The sequence below is a fragment of the Pristis pectinata genome, chromosome 1 (genome assembly GCF_009764475.1).
Source record: "Pristis pectinata isolate sPriPec2 chromosome 1, sPriPec2.1.pri, whole genome shotgun sequence".
Lineage (NCBI taxonomy): Eukaryota > Metazoa > Chordata > Chondrichthyes > Rhinopristiformes > Pristidae > Pristis > Pristis pectinata.
In genome coordinates this window covers 74,164,335-74,181,293 of record NC_067405.1, presented here as the reverse complement: position 1 = coordinate 74,181,293, position 16,959 = coordinate 74,164,335, and the positions used below count along the sequence as shown (strand labels likewise).

General features: G+C 42.3%; 1 protein-coding gene across 1 annotated transcript in view; it reads left to right on the top strand.

Annotated features, from left to right (window-relative positions):
* Positions 1–16,959, top strand: part of LOC127569070 (ATP-dependent 6-phosphofructokinase, liver type-like) — a 55,833-nt gene that overhangs the window by 26,555 nt on the left and 12,319 nt on the right. Inside the window, exons 10-14 of the mRNA XM_052013373.1 lie at positions 3,229–3,354; positions 5,237–5,301; positions 14,803–14,866; positions 16,111–16,257; positions 16,820–16,890. Of these exons, the coding sequence (XP_051869333.1) occupies positions 3,229–3,354; positions 5,237–5,301; positions 14,803–14,866; positions 16,111–16,257; positions 16,820–16,890 (473 nt within the window). The remainder of the gene's footprint in view (positions 1–3,228; positions 3,355–5,236; positions 5,302–14,802; positions 14,867–16,110; positions 16,258–16,819; positions 16,891–16,959) is intronic.

Genomic DNA, 16,959 nt, shown 5'->3' with positions numbered 1-16,959 from the left:
CCAGCCTTGGATAACTAAGGAAATAAAAGAAGGCATCAAGCTAAAAGCTCATGCATACAAAGTCACCAAGAGTAGAGGGAAACTGGAAGATTGGGAAAATTTTAGAAAGCAACAAGGAACCACTAAGCAAGCAATAAGGAAAAGGAAGATAGATTATGAAATAAACTAGCACAAAATTTAAAAACGGATAGTAATAGTTGTAATTACATAAAGCAGAAAAGGGTGGCTAAAGTGAATGTAGGTCCCTTAGAAGATAAGAAGGGGGAATTAATATTGAGTAATATGGAAATGGCCAAGACCTTGAACCACTATTAATGCCCCAGTGACCTGGGTTCAATCCTGCCTTCTGGTGCTTCCTGAGTGGAAATTGCATGTTCTCTCTGTGACTGCTTGGGATTCTTCTGGGTGCTCTGGTTTCCTCCATTGTTCCAAAAATGTGTGAATTAATAGGTTAATTGGCCATGTAAATTACTCCTGGTATAAGTGGGAGGCAGTGGCGAGTTCATTAGAGTCGTACAGCATGGGAACAGACCCTTCGGCCTACTAAATCTGTATCGACCATCAACCACCCATTTACACTAATCCTGCATTAATCCCATTTTCTTCTCCCCTCATTCCCATAATTCTCCACAGATTCTACCACTCACCTACACACTAGGGGCAATTTACAGCAGCCAATTGACCTTAACAGCCTGTGTGTTTTGACATAGAACTGTACAGCACAGGAACAGGCCTTTTGACCCACGATGTCTGTGCCAAGAATTATGCCAAATTAATTGGTGTTGGTGTGCATGTGAGAGAGAATATGTTGCAGGGAAATAAATGGATGAATGGGATTGCTCTGAGATTTGGCATAGACTTATTGGGCCAAACAGCCTCCTATGTATTAAGAATATGAAATTAAGGAAAAATAGGAAGAGGTGATATGGCCTAATTGTCACTCACCTGATCCAGTGTATCGCAAGCTCCATCTTTCCACTTGGGACAAGTTTAAAAAAAAAACTTCAAACTGGATACTTTCTGGGATAACTAGAGGATATTGCTTCTCACTGTGTTCCTAATGTGTAATGCATGTGAGAAGTACACCTTCATGTGTTTGGGAACTTATGGTTTACAGGAAAGGCTACAAGCAGATGTCCTCTGTCAATGCCTCAGACAAGAAGTAGAACCTCTGGAAGTGCAAAGGGAATTAATATTCTGTAATGTGGAAAAGGCCGAGGTCTTGAACGACTATTTTGTGTCGGTCTTCACGGTGGAGGACATGTCTAACGTGCCAAAGAGAGATGTTATGCATGCGATGGGGGATGAGGACTTGGATACAATCACTGTCACTGAGGAGGTAGTGATGAGCAAACTAGTGGGTTTAAAGGTAGACAAGTCCCCTGGTTCTGATGGAATGTATCCTAGGGTACTGAAAGAAATGGCAGAAGTTATAGTAGAGGTGTTTGTGATAATTTACCAAAATTCTCGGGATTCTGGACAGGTCCTAATGGATTGGAAGACAGCGAATGTCATGCCACTGTTTTAAAAAAACGATGTAGGCAAAAGGCAGGTAACTATAGGCCAGTTAGCTTAATGTCTGTAGTCGGGAAAGTGCTTGAAGCTATCATTAAGGAAGAAAAGATGAGACATCTGGATAGAAGTGGTTCCATCATGCAGACAGCATAGATTCATGAAGGACAGATGCTGTTTGACAAACTTACTGGAGTTCTTTGAGAATATAATGAGCGCAGTGGATAGAGGGGAGCAGGTGGGTGTTCGATAAGGTGTCACATACAAGACATCCATAAGATAAGGCTGCATGGAATTGGGGGTAATGTATTAGCATGGATAGAGGATTGGTTAACCAATAGAAGGCAGAGAGTTGGGATAAATGGGTGTTTCTCTGGTTGGCAATCAGTGGTGAGCGGGTTGCTGCAGGGGTCGGTGCTGGGCCCACGACTCTTCACGATATACATTAACAGTTTGGAAGAGGGGACCAAGTGTAGTGTATCTAAGTTTGCTGATGACACTAAATTGAGAAAAAGGCAAATTGTGCAGACGATGCAGAGAGTCTACAGAGAGATAAAGATAGGTTAAGTGAGTGGGCTAAGGGTCTGGCAGATGGAGTACAATGTTGGTAAATGTGAGGTCATCCACTTTGGAAGCAAGAATAGAAGATCAGATTATTATTTAAATGGTGAAAGATCGCAGCATGCTGTTGTGCAAAGGGACTTGGGAGTGCTTGTGCTTGAATCGCAAAAGGTTGGTTTGCAGGTGCAACAGGTTATCAAGAAGGCAAATGGAATGTTGGCCTTCATTGCTAGAGGGATTGAATTTAAGAGCAGGGAGGTTATGCTGCAACTGTACTACAGGGTACTGGTGAGGCCGCACCTGGAGCACTGGATACAGTCCTAGTCTCCTTACTTGAGGAAAGGTGTACTGGCTTTGGAACCACTTCAGAGAAGGTTCACCAGGTTGATTCTGGAGATGAAGGGGTTAGCTTATGAGGAGAGATTGAGTCACATGGGACTATACTCACTGGAATTCAGAAGAATGAGAGGGGAACTTATAGAGACATATAAAATTATGAAAGGGATAGATAAGATAGATGTAGGAAGGTTGTTTCCACTGGTAGGTGATACTAGAACTAGGGGACATAGCCTCAAGGTTCGGGGGAATAGATTTATGACGGAGATGAGAAGAAACTGTTTTTCCTAAAAAGAAGTGAATTTGTGGAATTCTCTGCCCAGGGAAGCAGTAAAGGCAACCTCATTAAATATATTTAAGACACAGTTAGACAGATTTTTGCATTGTAGGGGAATTAAGGATTATGGGGAGAAGGCAGGTAGGTGGAGCTGAGTCCACGGCCAGATCAGCCATGATCTTATTGAATAGCAGAGCAGGCTCGATGGGCCAGGTGGCCTACTCCTGCTCCTATTTCTCATGTTCTAAACAGTTTTTCAAGATTGGTTGTCATTTGAATTTAATAATATTTATGGGACCTCATTTGTATGTATGGGGTGCCCATAAGTTGGGTGTTTATAACCTGGGGAGGGCCTGTATATCATTGCATAGAAATTACTGAACAGAAACTGGCCATTCAGCCCAACTGACTGTTATATGCTTATGCTCTACATGAAACTCCTCTAAACTTATTTCATTCTGTGTAATTTTTGATTCATTTCTCCCTTTGATTGTTTTCTCTTGCTGCCTGGTGATATTCTCCTTTCTGTTCTCCATCCTCAGAGCAGCAAGATGGGCATGGAGGCTGTACTCACACTGCTGGATGCCTCGCCAGAGACTTCGTCTTGTGTCGTCAGCCTTAGCGGTAACCAAGCCCTGCGGCTGCCGCTGATGGAGTGTGTGATGCTGGTGGGTGTTTGACGGTTTCCCTGTTGAGGTTTATTTGCTGAAGGGGCTCGATCCATGCCAGCCTCCTGCTCCAAACTTGGAGGTGGCGGCTGCCCCCTCTGTTCATTGGCTTCATAAATCACTGATCTGATCACCTGATGCCAACCACAGATGTTTAAACCTAAGGAACTGTATATCAGAGTCCTTTCTAAAGAATGAGCAGCTAGGAACTTGGGCAAAGCAAAGGGATTTAAGAATTTATTTATAGATTCTCTTTTTCATCTGGCTATTGAGTACAACTGTAGAGCAACATCTTAACATTTTGCACTTAGCTGTTGAGATAAGATGGTTGCTTTTGGGTTGCAAGAGCATTTGTCGTGATACCTCCATGTTTATGGATGCTTGTTGGATCGTTAAGTGTTCCTTTGTCTGTTCCTGACTGTGACAGTCACATATTGGAAAAGTTCATAATTTCTATTTGTCCATCAGGTGCCTCATCTGCCATGATTTGTACCTGTGTGATGACCTCACCTTTGTGAGAGATTCAGACCAGGAGCCCTCTATGTTCAGTCTTTGACAAGGTGCTTAGTTTCTGTATGACTTCCATTTGGCTTTTCAAGCTTCATTATGGTTGAAATTGCTTTACTGAAGATCAAATGTATGGGCGTTGGGAGGCGTGCTTGACTTCAAACACCAGCAGGAGACATTGGTGAGGTCATGGTAAATGGGGAGGTTTTTATTTAGTTCACTGGAGTTCACGGAACATCAATCAAGTCTCCTAGTCTTCAGAGCAGTGGCAAGCATCATTATTAACCAGCAGAGAAAAGAGGCTGATAGAATTAGTTCAAGGAGGCTGAAATATAAAAGCCTGGAAACTGTTGCTCCACTTTTGTTAGACTGTCTCTAGATGACCTGTAAGAGGTTCTAGGCTCCTGTTTTCAGGTATGCATTTTGATCTTGGAAGAGGATCTGTGTATATCTGTCAAAGTAAAGCCCAAGCTGAAAAGGTTAAGTTATGCATAGTCAAGGATTGCATTGCCTTGATCCCAGAATATTAATGAGTTATCTAATTAAGATGTTGAAGGTGATTGAAGGATTGATGTTTATGGAGACAATGTTTCCAAAAGATTGATAAAAGGTGGCTGGAGTGAATGGGGGAGGAACAAAAGCAGGAGAGGCAGAGAGGGAATTCCTGATCTCAGGGTGAAGGCTCAACTGTCAATGGTGGAGCAAAAAAAAACTGGGATATACAAGAGTCCAAAATTATTGAAGTGTAGAGATCTTGGATGGTTGTTCAGCTTGAAGAGGATGCAAAGATAGTTGAGGGTGAGGCCACAGAGGTATTTGAATGCAAGGATGAGAATTTTAAGATTAAAATAGTAATTAAAGTGCTTGATTAGCTGGTAATACCCAGCTTTCCAAGATCTGACATTGGACTTCTGCTTTGATAATTTGCAGGGCTCTGTTAACCTTCAAGCCCCTGAGCTAATGAGGAAAAAAATCAGCAGTGTAGGGGTGTGTGTTCCTCCTCCTGATCTTGTCATGTTCCCTTCGGGGCAAGAATATCAATTGGATGTACAATGTGTCATCATAAAGATGTTCTTTATGCAAGTGGCTTAAATTTTATATCCTCCAACTGATCATAGAATTGCAAATTGCTTCCCACTCCCATTTATCAAGGTGAGAGCAAGACTTAACATGCCAGTGATGCATTCCACAGCTCACTTGTTGAGGTAAATAAATGCTGCTGGTATCCATGGAACTGTACGCCATCAATGGTTAGCACCTTCGGGTGAGAGTTAGGAGAACTAAGGAGAAAGCATATTTTTAAATCATTGGTAATTCGTTTTTATTGTCAATTAGAGGCCAGACACTCACTTTCTTCATTTTGCTCCATCTCTAGACCAAGGATGTTCAGAAAGCAATGGATGAAAGGAGATTTGATGAAGCCATCACACTTCGTGGCAGGTGAGGCCTTGTTTCTGTTCTCTCTCTCCATCTTGGATGTTATGAATAGTTTGAACTCCCATTTATGTCCCACTTTTTATGACCCCCCCCTACAGATGTTCCAATCACTTTATAACCAATGGAGTACTGTTGAAATGTATTCAATGTTGTAATGGGAAGAATAGTGCAGTCAGTTTGATAAGATCCAGAAAATGCTTATGTGGTAGTGACCAGATCACTTGCTTTATTGATGTTGGGGAATAAATGTTACATCAATGGGAATAAATACCCTGCACTTAAGAAAAACTTATTGTGATATTTTATAACTGGATACGTAGTAAGTGGTTGTGAGAAGAGGGGCTGATTACGAGTAACTAAGGTGGTCTTTACATAGAGACAGAGGACGTACTAAGTAAATACTAATGTATCGTTTTTTACCAAAGAAGAGGATACTGCCAAAATCTCAGTAGAAGCAGAGGTAGTACAGATCATGGATGAGGTGAAGATTGATGAGGACAAGGGTGGCTGTGCTTAAAATTAGCAAATCTTCAGGTCTGAATGCAATGCAATTCCTTAGAGAAGTGAGGTTGAAGGTGGCAGAAAGACTTGCTATACTGCAGTTGTTCCTAGATACAGGGTAGTTGTCCGAAGAGTGGAAAATGGCATAAGTAACATCCAGTGAGGGGTGCATGGACCTGTCAGGTGACTGCAGATCAGTTGGTGTAAGCTTCATTGTGTGGAAGCTTTTGGAAGCAATAACCAAGGAAAGAATTTATTGATGCTTGGAGAAATTTGAAAGGATAAAGGGTGAACCAGTGTAGACTTCATAAAGGCAAGTTATGTGTGACTAACCTGGTAGATTTTTTTGGCAAAGTGTTAGAGAAGATTGATTAAGGGAATGCAGTAGGTGTGATCTGCATGGATTTGTGAAAGCATTTGGTAAACCTCCATGCAAAAGATTAGTTATTAAAATTGAAGCCCACGAAACCAAATGGTCACTAGTAGCATGGATAGGAATTTGGCATAGAGGCAGAAAACAGAGTAGTGGTGAATGATTGTTTCCTCAAACTAGAGGATGGTAGACAGTGATGTTCCCCTGGGGTTAATCGTGGGACCACTGCTTTCTGTCGTACATATTAATGACTTAGACATGCATGGGTAAAATGTCCAAATTTGTGGAAGACACAAAGTGTGAAAGTGTAAGCAATGTGGAGGATAGTAATAGACTGTAAAAGGACATAGAATGCGTGAATGAAGGGTTCAAGCTGCAAGGTCAGACCGGAATTGTTGGGGTTGTATTTGGAGGAAAGGAAATTGAGAGGATACTTGCTAGAAGCTTGCACAAGCATCACTGGTTTAGAAAAGATGATGTTGGAGAGGGTTCAAAGAGGTAAACTGTTCCCATAAACAGTTGGTTGAAAAAAACTAGCGAATGCTGATCTAAAATTTTGGGCAAAAAGATAGAGCAGTTAAATCTGAAAAGCAGTGCCTACAAGTGTCTGCAAAAGAGAATAGTACCAACACTTGGGAGAGATTAATTTGCAGGGTTATGGGGAAACAGCACAATATGGGAATTCACATGGACTTGACAGGCTATTTCTCAATATCTAGAAGAGAGTAGGCAAAGTCTTAATGCCTAATGCCTCATTCAAGAGATGGCACCTCCTGAGAGCGCACTACTGTTGGTACTCTACAGTTGACACTTGATTATCCAATGTAATAGACTGGAGTGCTTCCAAGGATAATGCACAAATTGGGATAATGCATGGGTTTGGAGTTTGCTTTGCCAGAACCCTTCAGCTATTTGAAGGTGCAGTTGTAGACAAAGCATGAAGTGAAAGTGGATTTTGACAGAAACCTCAGAGCCAGCTTTATAAAAACTGCGGCTACAAGAACCAGTTGGGAGCTGAGTATGCTGCAGTGAGTGACTTGGCTTCTGTCACCCAAGCCTTTCCACTATCTACAAGACAGAAATTAGAGCTTGATGGAATACTTTCCATGTGCCTGGAGGAATGCAGCTTCAACATCACACAAGAAGCTCAACTCCTGGATCACAGCCAGAATCCTTCCTCCTAGCTGCCACCCCCGCCCCGCAGCTGATTGCTTAGACCATTTCCATGGCAGCATCCAACATATTCTGGCTATATTCCTGGCAGCCAATCTTTCCCATCCATAGGCCGAGTGCTGGAGAATTCTGGCAAATATAACTCGGCTGTTAAAATTGGCCAGCCCTTTACATTCCCAGGCTCCTTGGATTCACCTGAGCAATTCAGGTTTTCTGGATACTCCCCCTTTCTCTAAAATTGGTCAATAATTCTGAAGTGCCATAGAATGTTATTGTTTTCTTGTGGGGAAACTCTGGAGATCACAATGGAAAACAGCAGAGAATGCCCATATGGTGATTAGTTGCCTACCAGAGTGGGAAAATGCCAATGTTGGTACTGCACATTGGGAAATATGTGCCTTAAAATCCATTTACATTAATACTGACTAAAGAGGGGAGGAGAGAAGAAATGCAAAATGTACATCCAAAAATAAGAGGCTGGCATCCTCAATCAGCTAGCACTTTCAGATTAAATTGGATTCATAAGCAAGATTTTGGAGCTACAAGAGTTAAATTTTCAGGGAAGTTTGCACAAATGAACCTGGAAGATTGACCTAATCAATGTATTTAAGTGATTAAAAAATTTGCAAGGGTAGACAGAAACTTTTCTCTGGTAATGGAATTTAGAACAAGGATTGGAGCTGTGCCTTTTCAGGAGGTACATGTTCATTCAAAGGGTAGTGAAAATCATTCCTTCCAAAGTTGATGAAACTAAGATTTAAATTATATTTAAGTCATTTTAATTCCACTTGGAACTCTTCAGAGAATGTTGCGATCCATCCTTGTATGCAACAAAAATTGGACAACATATGAGCAGGGACTGATGAGTGTAAAATAATTCAGATCAGACAATTATCTCAACAAGACAAAATCTAAGAATCTGCTCTTCACATTCAATGGTATTACCACTGCATTGAAGGTCAAATGCAACAAACACATGGGAACAATGTTATCTACAAGTTCTACTGCAAATTGCGCACATTCCTGACTTGTAAACACATAACCTTTTCTTTCTCATTGCTGGATCAAAATCCAAGAATGCTCACATTTAACTGCATTGTGAGAGGACCCTCATCGTATTACTTTCTCAAAGGCAATTTTGGGTGGGTGATAAATGGTGGCCACCCTCTCACTGAGTGATAGTACTGGCTCTTGGGGCTGAATACCCTCCACTGTTCTTGTGTTCCAAGGAGAGCAAGGTGCACCCAAGTCAGGTAGGATCAGAGGAACACCTGAGGAATCAACACAGCTGTTAAAAATCACATTAAACAGACAGGGGATAGGGAGCAGAGGGAAATGGGTCCCCAAATGGAACAGATGTTAAGATAAAAGGTATTCAGCTGGTAGTACAAACAGGAACCCAGAAATACAAGTAATGAGGTTGAGACAATTTGAACAACAAATGTAGTTCAGTGTTGTATTTTATAAGACCAGCTGAGAGTTGAACAAACTTCAGCCCACAAGGCTGCATATTCGGCCCCCTATTTTACTCGCTATATACTTATGAATGCGCAGCCAGATTCTGCTCTAACTCCATCTACAAGTTTGCAGATGACACTACCGTAGCAGGCTGAATAGCAAATAACAATGAGGCTGAGTACAAGAAGGAGATAGAGAGCTTAGTGGCTTGGTGCCATGAAAGCAACTTTCCCTCAATGTCAGCAAAACAAAATAGCATGTCGTTGACTTCAGGAAGGGGGACAGTGCACATGCTCCTCCAAGGTGCTGAGGTTGAGAGCTTCAAGTTTCCAGAAGTGAACGTCACCAATAGCCTGTCTTCATCCAACCATGTGGACATCCTAGGCAAGAAAGTGCACCAGCACCTCTACTTCCTCAGGAGCTAAAGAAATTCAGCATGTCCCCATTGATCCTCATCAATTTTTATAGATGCACCACAGCTTGGTATGGCAACTGCTATGCCTGTGACCATAAGAAACTACAGAGAGATGTGGACATAGCTCAGCACATCACGAAAACCAGCCTCCCTTCCATCAACTCTGTCTACACTCCTTATTGCCTCAGTAAAGCAGCCAACATAATCAAAGATCCCACCCACACCGGACATTCTCTCTTCTCCCCCTCCCGTCGGGCAGAAGACACAAAAGCCTCAAAGCACGTAGCACCAGGATCAAGCACAGCTTCTATCCTGCTGTTATTGCCCCTGGTACAATAAGATGGACTCTTGATCTCACAATCTACCTTGGTCTTGCACCTTATTGTCTGCCTGCACTGTACTGTACCTGTAACACTTTATTCTGCATTCTGTTGTTGTTTTTCTCTTGCACTACCTCAATGTATTGATGTTATGAGATGATCTGTACAGATGACATGCAAAACAAAGTTTTTCACTATACCTCGGCACATGTGACAATAATAAACCAATTTACCAATTTCACTCTCTAAGACCACTCTGGTTAGATAACATCAAAATAACAAATTCAAAGTGACATTTGTAGTAGATGTACATTAGAAGGACAGTTTGTTCTATGTTAATGGTGAAAATATGTGAGCAGTAAATTCATTTCCATGAGCAACTTCAGTCAATCTAATATAAACTGGGTAAAAGTGAGTCAGAATCTGAGGTATACTTCAGGAGCCAGTTTGTCAAGGAAGGAATGTTAGGCCATATTTATCATGAATAATGCAGACAATAAATAGAAAATGAGATTTTTGACAACGGTAACTTTGAATTGGCTAACTTGAAAGAAATCAGGGAAAATAGTGGATTGGGGAATGTTCAACAATACATTCCCTTTAATAAGGAATAGAAAAACAGCTAGGACATGCATGAATAAACAAATTCAGCCCTAAGTAATTTACTAAACTAATTAAAATAAAACACTTAAGCAACCTCTGCAAGTCCTGGAGGAGGAAAGTAGAGTTCATAGCTGTGGAGACAAAACCATAAAATAACCCATTTTATACCACAGTATTCATCTGGCTGTCATAGAAGATGTGACAACTAATAAAGATACAATCAGACTTAAAATTGAGAATTAGCACAAAATAGTGAATATTGTAAATGATTATATCTCCTTTGTGGAGATGCTTGCTTCATCGTTAGCCACTGGTGAAGTTCCCGAAGACTGGAAGGTGGCTAACATTGTTCTGTTGTTTAAGAAGGATAGCAAGGACAAACCAGGGACCTACAGACCAGTCAGTCTGACATCAGTGGTGGGGAAGTTACTGGAGGGAATTCTGAGGGACAGGATCTACTAGCTTTGTGCATAGAAAGTCGTGCTTGATGAACCTTTTAGAGCTTTTTTGAAGAGGTAACCAAAAAGGTAGATGAGGGTAGGGCAGTGGATGTCTACTTGGACTTCAGCACCCTTTGACAAGGTCCCGCATGGTAGGCTGGTCTGAAAGGTTAGGTCCCATGGAATCCAGGGAGAGCTAGTTGGGTGGATTCAAAATTGGCTTGGAGCTAGGAAGCAGAGGGTGGTTGTTGAAAGTTGTTTCTCAGAATGGAGGCCGGTGACTAGTGGTGTGCCGTGGGTGTCAGTGTTGGGACCCTTGTTATTCATTATTTATTCAGATGCAAATGCACAAGGCTTGATTGGTAAGTTTGCAGATGACATGTCATTAGGAGGTTGTTGATATTGAAGATTATTTTAGATTATGGGGGATCTTGATCAATTGGGGAAGTGGGCCGAGGAGTGGCAAATGGATTTCAATACAGATGAGTGTGAGGTGATGCATTTGGGAAAGTCAAACCAGCGTAGGGCTTATACTATGAATGGTAGAGCACTAGGGAGTGAAATGGAACAAAAGGGACCTAGGAGTACAAGTGCATACTTCATTGAAAGCAACATCACAGGTAGACAGGGTGGTTAAAAAGCCATTTAGTATGCTGGCCTTCAGTCAGGGCAATGAGTATAGGAGCTGGGATATTATGTTGCAGTTGTATAAGCCGTTGATGAGGCAGCACTTGGAGTACTGTGTACAGTTTTAGTTATAGGAAAAATGTGGATAAACTGGAAAGAGTACAGAAAAGATTTTTGAGGATGTTGCCAGAACTAGAGGGCCTAAGTTATGGGGAGAGATTAGCCAGGCTGGGTCTTTATTCCTTGGAATGTAGTAGAATGAGGGGGACCTTATAGAAATGTTTAAAATTATAAGTAAAATTATAAGTGGACAGTAACAGTCTTTTCCCTGGGGTGGGGGAGTCTAAAACTAGGGGGCATAGATTCAGGGTGAGAGGGGAAAGATTTGAAAGGGACACAACGGGCAACTTTTTCACACAGAGTGTGGTGAGTATATGGAAGAGCTACCAGAGGAAGTGGCTGAGGCAGGGACAATAATATCATTTCAGAAGGACTTGGATAGGTACATGGAGGGGTGGGGCTTAGAAGGATATAGGCTGAATGCAGGAAATTGGGACTAGCTCGGTGGGCACAGTGGTTGGCATGGATTTGTTGGGCCAAAGGGCCTGTATCGCTCTATGACCATTCAGAGCAAAGCAGCCTGACTGGCATCCCATCCACAACTGTAAACTTTCATTCCCTCGAAACTAGTGCACTTTGGTTGCAATCTGCATCATCTAGAGAATGCACTGCACTGCACCTCCATCACATTGGTAGATGCATGAAAACATCACTTTTATATTCCTTCTGACGCACACCATCATCACATATGTTGCAGACGTTCAAGAAAACAGCTCACTCCCACCTTCTCTGTGGCATTTAAGAGTGGGCAATAAAAATAATGGCTTTGCTAGTGTTGTCTACATCCTATGAATAAATACATTTTTACTTCAAATTTTATTTATTATTCTATGTAGATCTTCAATCTGTAGCCCATTTTCTACCTTTTCTAAGATCTTTAATAACACTATGTTTTTTGAGGCTGGAAAACAAAACATATCTCCACATCTTTCTGCTCCCCGAGTTCAATTTTAGGAAAGGCATCTCTTAACACAGTACAGATCAGTTATTATCTGTGGCTTTATTAATTAGCACTCTGATTGAGAAGGCCAGGCAGCCAAGAGAGATTCTGGGTCCGGTTGTGGGAGGGAGCCAGAGTAACTCAAGCTCAAAAAAAAACAGAAAGGTGGAATATTTTTTTTAAGTGATGAGAGACTGAAAGATATAGGATGAGAGACTGAAAGATATAGGTGTCCAGAGGGACCTGAGTGACCTCATACACAAACTGCTGGAAAATAACATGCAAGTGATTTGCAAGGCAAGTAGTATGTTTGCCTCTTTATTGCAGGAGGATTTGCGTACAAGAGTGGAAACATCTTGCTGCAATTATATAGGGCCCTGGTGAGTCCACATCTGGGTTATTGTATATAGGTCAACGTGGAGAAGGAAATACTTGGGATTGAAGGAGTTCAGGAAAGATTCACCAGAATGACTTCCCAGAAATCAGGTTTGTTGTAAACAGAGAGATTAAGCAGACTGGGTCTGTTCTCTGTAGAGTTTAGAAGAATGAGAGTTAATCTATTTGAAGTGCACAAAATGCTGATGATGCTGGCAGGGCAGATGCAGAACCATTTAGGACAGAATTGAAGACATCTCTTCCCACAGAGGATGGTGACTCGGTTTGGAATTCTCTGCCCAAAGTGACTATGGAGGCTCAGTTGCTGAATGTATTAAAGGCTAATTCAAGAGGTAGATTTTTGAATACTTAGATAATTGAGGGACATGGTATTGGTGCAGTAAAGTGGTGCTGAGGTAAAAGAGCAGCCACTATCTTATTCAGTGGCAGAACAAACATAAGGGACTGAATGGCCACCTTGCTCCTATTTCTTGTGGTCAGTACTTTCTCCTATCTGTTGCTCAGATGGTTGGGTGCTTATAAAGCTAAGTGATTAATGAGGATTGTAATTTTTGAAGGTATTGTAGCCAACCTTTTGCTTTCAAAGAACTATGTGGGTCAGGGGATGACAAATACTACCGCTGGTGACACAATCAATCAAGGGAGCTTAATTCTGTATTTCTCCTTGGCTTACTTTCACCTTAGGCCAGTCATTGATTCAAATCTTTATCCAGAGATTTGAGCACAAAATCCTGGCTGACAGTGCATTGTCAAAAGTGTATTTTTTCCAGATGAAACCTTAAGCCAAGTCCCTGTGTATCCTCTAGGTTAGATATAAAAGATCTCATAGCACTATTTCAAATGAGAACAGGGGAGTTCTCCGGTGCTCTGGCCAGTAGTTGCCCTCGAAAATCACAAAAATAGATTGTTGTTTGGAAAACATTATGAGCAAGTTGGCTGCATGTTTCCTATGTTATAATTGTAACTGTAACAACTCATGTTATAACTGGGTGAGTAAGTACCAAGTGGAGCAATGCAAAGGGTGATGAGTCCTGCACCTGGGAAGCTGACAACCAGATTCACACAGCCTTATAATCACACAGAAAACCCAAATAAAAATTCAAGCAACCATTCATAATACTGGTAACATTCCTCAACAAAAATAGTTATCCATACAAATGAATGTGAAGGACCCACAGCCACCACGAGCCAAAATCCCAAACACCACATTCCTTTTTTGAAACAGAAAATGAGATCTGTGGTTTTGACTGGAAATTGGATGCATTTGAGCATTTCTTTTACTGTTAGACCACACCAGCAGTCGTTTGGCTGGAGCTCCTTTCGCTGATCACAGCTATTTTATCCTGTCAGTTGTGAGCCATCCCCTTGAACAGTTCTGAGGTGGAGGTGGCCACTTGCGACACAGGAATCCTTGTGTGGCAGGAGGGTGCCCGTATACACTGGGGAGCACGGGGTTCCTCCACCCACATCTTCCCTCCCTCAGTGGCAGCTTCTCCTAATGCTGCACTCTGGCTACCTTGGGGAGAGTTCTTTAACACTGACTCGCTTCCCAGTGGCCAGCATGACAAAGATCTGTACAAGCCCTGTTTTAACACACATATCTTTGTGCTTAAATACCATAGTGCTACTTTTAATACATTATGGCTCAATTTCATAATTTTTTTCAGGAAAACATTAGCATTACAGCTAATCAGGAAACCATTAGGATTACGGAGTGAAATCCAATTTGTAGACATTTATATTGAGTCTTTAAAAACAATCAACATTTTTTACTCATAGTCCTCTTTTAAGGAATCTGAACAGAACAACATTATGCAGCCACAAGAAAATGTAGTGCAGGCTGTGTTTTTTCAATTTGATGAAGGTGCTTAAACTTGCATTAAATGTAGAAATGACATTTAGAAGCTCCCGTTTACGAATCTGATATGCTTTCTGGGTAAATGCATAAGGAGCTGTCCAATTGTTCTTCGCCTGGAGTGCTTGTTAGGCATCGTCTAAGGAATTACACTTCTTATGAATGTTCCCCAATAAGTTTAAAAAGGAAATTCAATACCTGTCTGTGATAGCCAGAGAGTTGGAATGCAGTCTAAGTAGAATCCAAATCCCAATTGAGCATTTCCTTGTTCCTTTTGTTGCAGGAGCTTTGAGAATAACTGGAATATCTACAAGCTGCTGGCTCACCAGAAGCCTTCTGTGACTAAGGTAAAGTTGTAGCCCAGTTAGAGCACCCTTTCATGAGTGCATCAGGAGAATCGCAAGAGGGGATACACAGGCACACGGGGGGGTAATGTGATGGGTGCGGGAGTGGGTATTGCCTGCAGTTAGTGGCTGGCTTTCCCCTACTGCAGAACAACATCTCATAAGAGACTATATTATCCACAATGGACTTTCTGCGAGTTCCACAAGGGGGAGGAATTTATGCAGTAGTTGTATAGAGCATGGTGAGACCACATCTTCACTAGTGCTTTCAAATCTGGGCCCAGGAGAAAGATATGTTGCCCTCTCAGGTGGTGCAGCTCAGTCTTCCCACAATAGCATTGGGGATAAAGGGGTTTAGGATGATTGGCTGCATAGGTTAGGCTCAAATTCCATTGTCAGGAGATAGTTATGCAGTGGGCTAACTGAGCTGCTTAAAATGGCTGAAGGATTTAACAGTGTAGAGAGAAACGATTTCCTTTTGTGAGGGATTCTGACAAGAGAGGAAATAACAGAATTAGGGTTTAACTCTGTGGGGATATTCCAGGAAGCACTTCTTCGCTCACAGGGCAGTGGAACTTTGGGAAAGGTCTCCCCAAAGATGTTGAGCTGGAGATCAATTAGAAGTGAGATAACTTTTTGCTGCATCAGGGTATTGAAGAATGAGGAACCATGGCATAAATGGAATTGGGTACAGATCAGCCACAATCTAATTGAATAGCAGAACGGGCTTGAGAGGCTGAGTGGCATCTTCCTGTGGGCATCAACTGCCCCATAGTACATTCAGTTTGCTGCTTTTCTCTACTTACTTACTTTGCTCCCTTCAGGTATCGACTTATGGTTTTAGGCACAAGTCCCTTCTTCTGCCATATCCAGCATCTGGGTGTGGTACGTGTATGGTGACTATATATGTATTAGGCAGGTCTGGTACGGGGATTGTCAGCTGGCTATTAACAGCCTGCTCTGATGTGGCTGAGTTATCGCAGCCTCCTTACACCATATGAAAGGGTTCTGTTACAGTAGAACTATTGTTTTGGCAAGTACCCTCCCCCTTACTGTAGAGAGTGAACAGATCTCTCATCAAGCACCACACATAGTGATCCCTGAGAGTGGCCTAGAGAAACATGAAAGCAGATACCCTACTGTCCCATGACTGTGTATTGCTGAATCCCCTTGGTAAACGGCAAGTGCCCGAGATGAGGTCGTTCGATGCCTTGCTGACATCTTGTTGTGCTTTCCCATTTCCACAGAGTAATTTCAATCTGGCCATCATGAATATCGGAGCTCCAGCAGCAGGGATGAATGCAGCCGTGCGTTCCGCAGTCCGAGTTGGGCTGTCGGCGGGGCACGTAGTCTACACCATTAGCGATGGGCTGGAAGGTTTTTCCATGGGGCAGGTAAGAGACACGATTCCAGGGCATCAGGGTCCCTGTGATCTTGCTAGTGTGAGTCACAGCGGTGGTTTAACTCTATCCAGGTGGGCTTAAGCTGGTCAGCATTGGTATTGCTCCCACTCCCAAGATCATGGGAGAGATGTACCATATCCTTTGGTATTGCTCACCATTGAAGGTGATACCTCTGTTGAAATAGCATTGATTTGAGCAGTCTCAGAATTGCTCAGTCAGTGGAGGTGTGCGTAGCTATTAGTAGATCTCCAGTGGCATTGCTCGCAGTTTGCTTGCACGAAGAAAGATGTAACAGGTCTGTGCAGTTGACCACACTTGGAGATGGGTGTTGACAAATCACCAGTGCTGTTATTCACATTGTGTTTCCTTTTAAATGTTGGTGGACCTTTTGCTCATGGTTGGCGGAGAAGCAGTGTACTTAGACATAGATGGGTGTTCAGCACATCTACAGAGACATTGCCTACTCTCAGAAAAGAGCTGCATACATGGAATTGCCAGTGTGCTGTTACTGATTTGAAAGTGACCCAGGAATTGTCTTCTCTTTCTGCTACAGATTAAGGAAATGAGTTGGCGTGATGTTGGAGGCTGGACAGGACAAGGCGGGTCGCTGCTGGGCACTAAACGGTAGTTATCACCACAACCCCTGATGACCTTTCAGCACCTGAGATAATTTTAGTGAGCACATGTGGACAG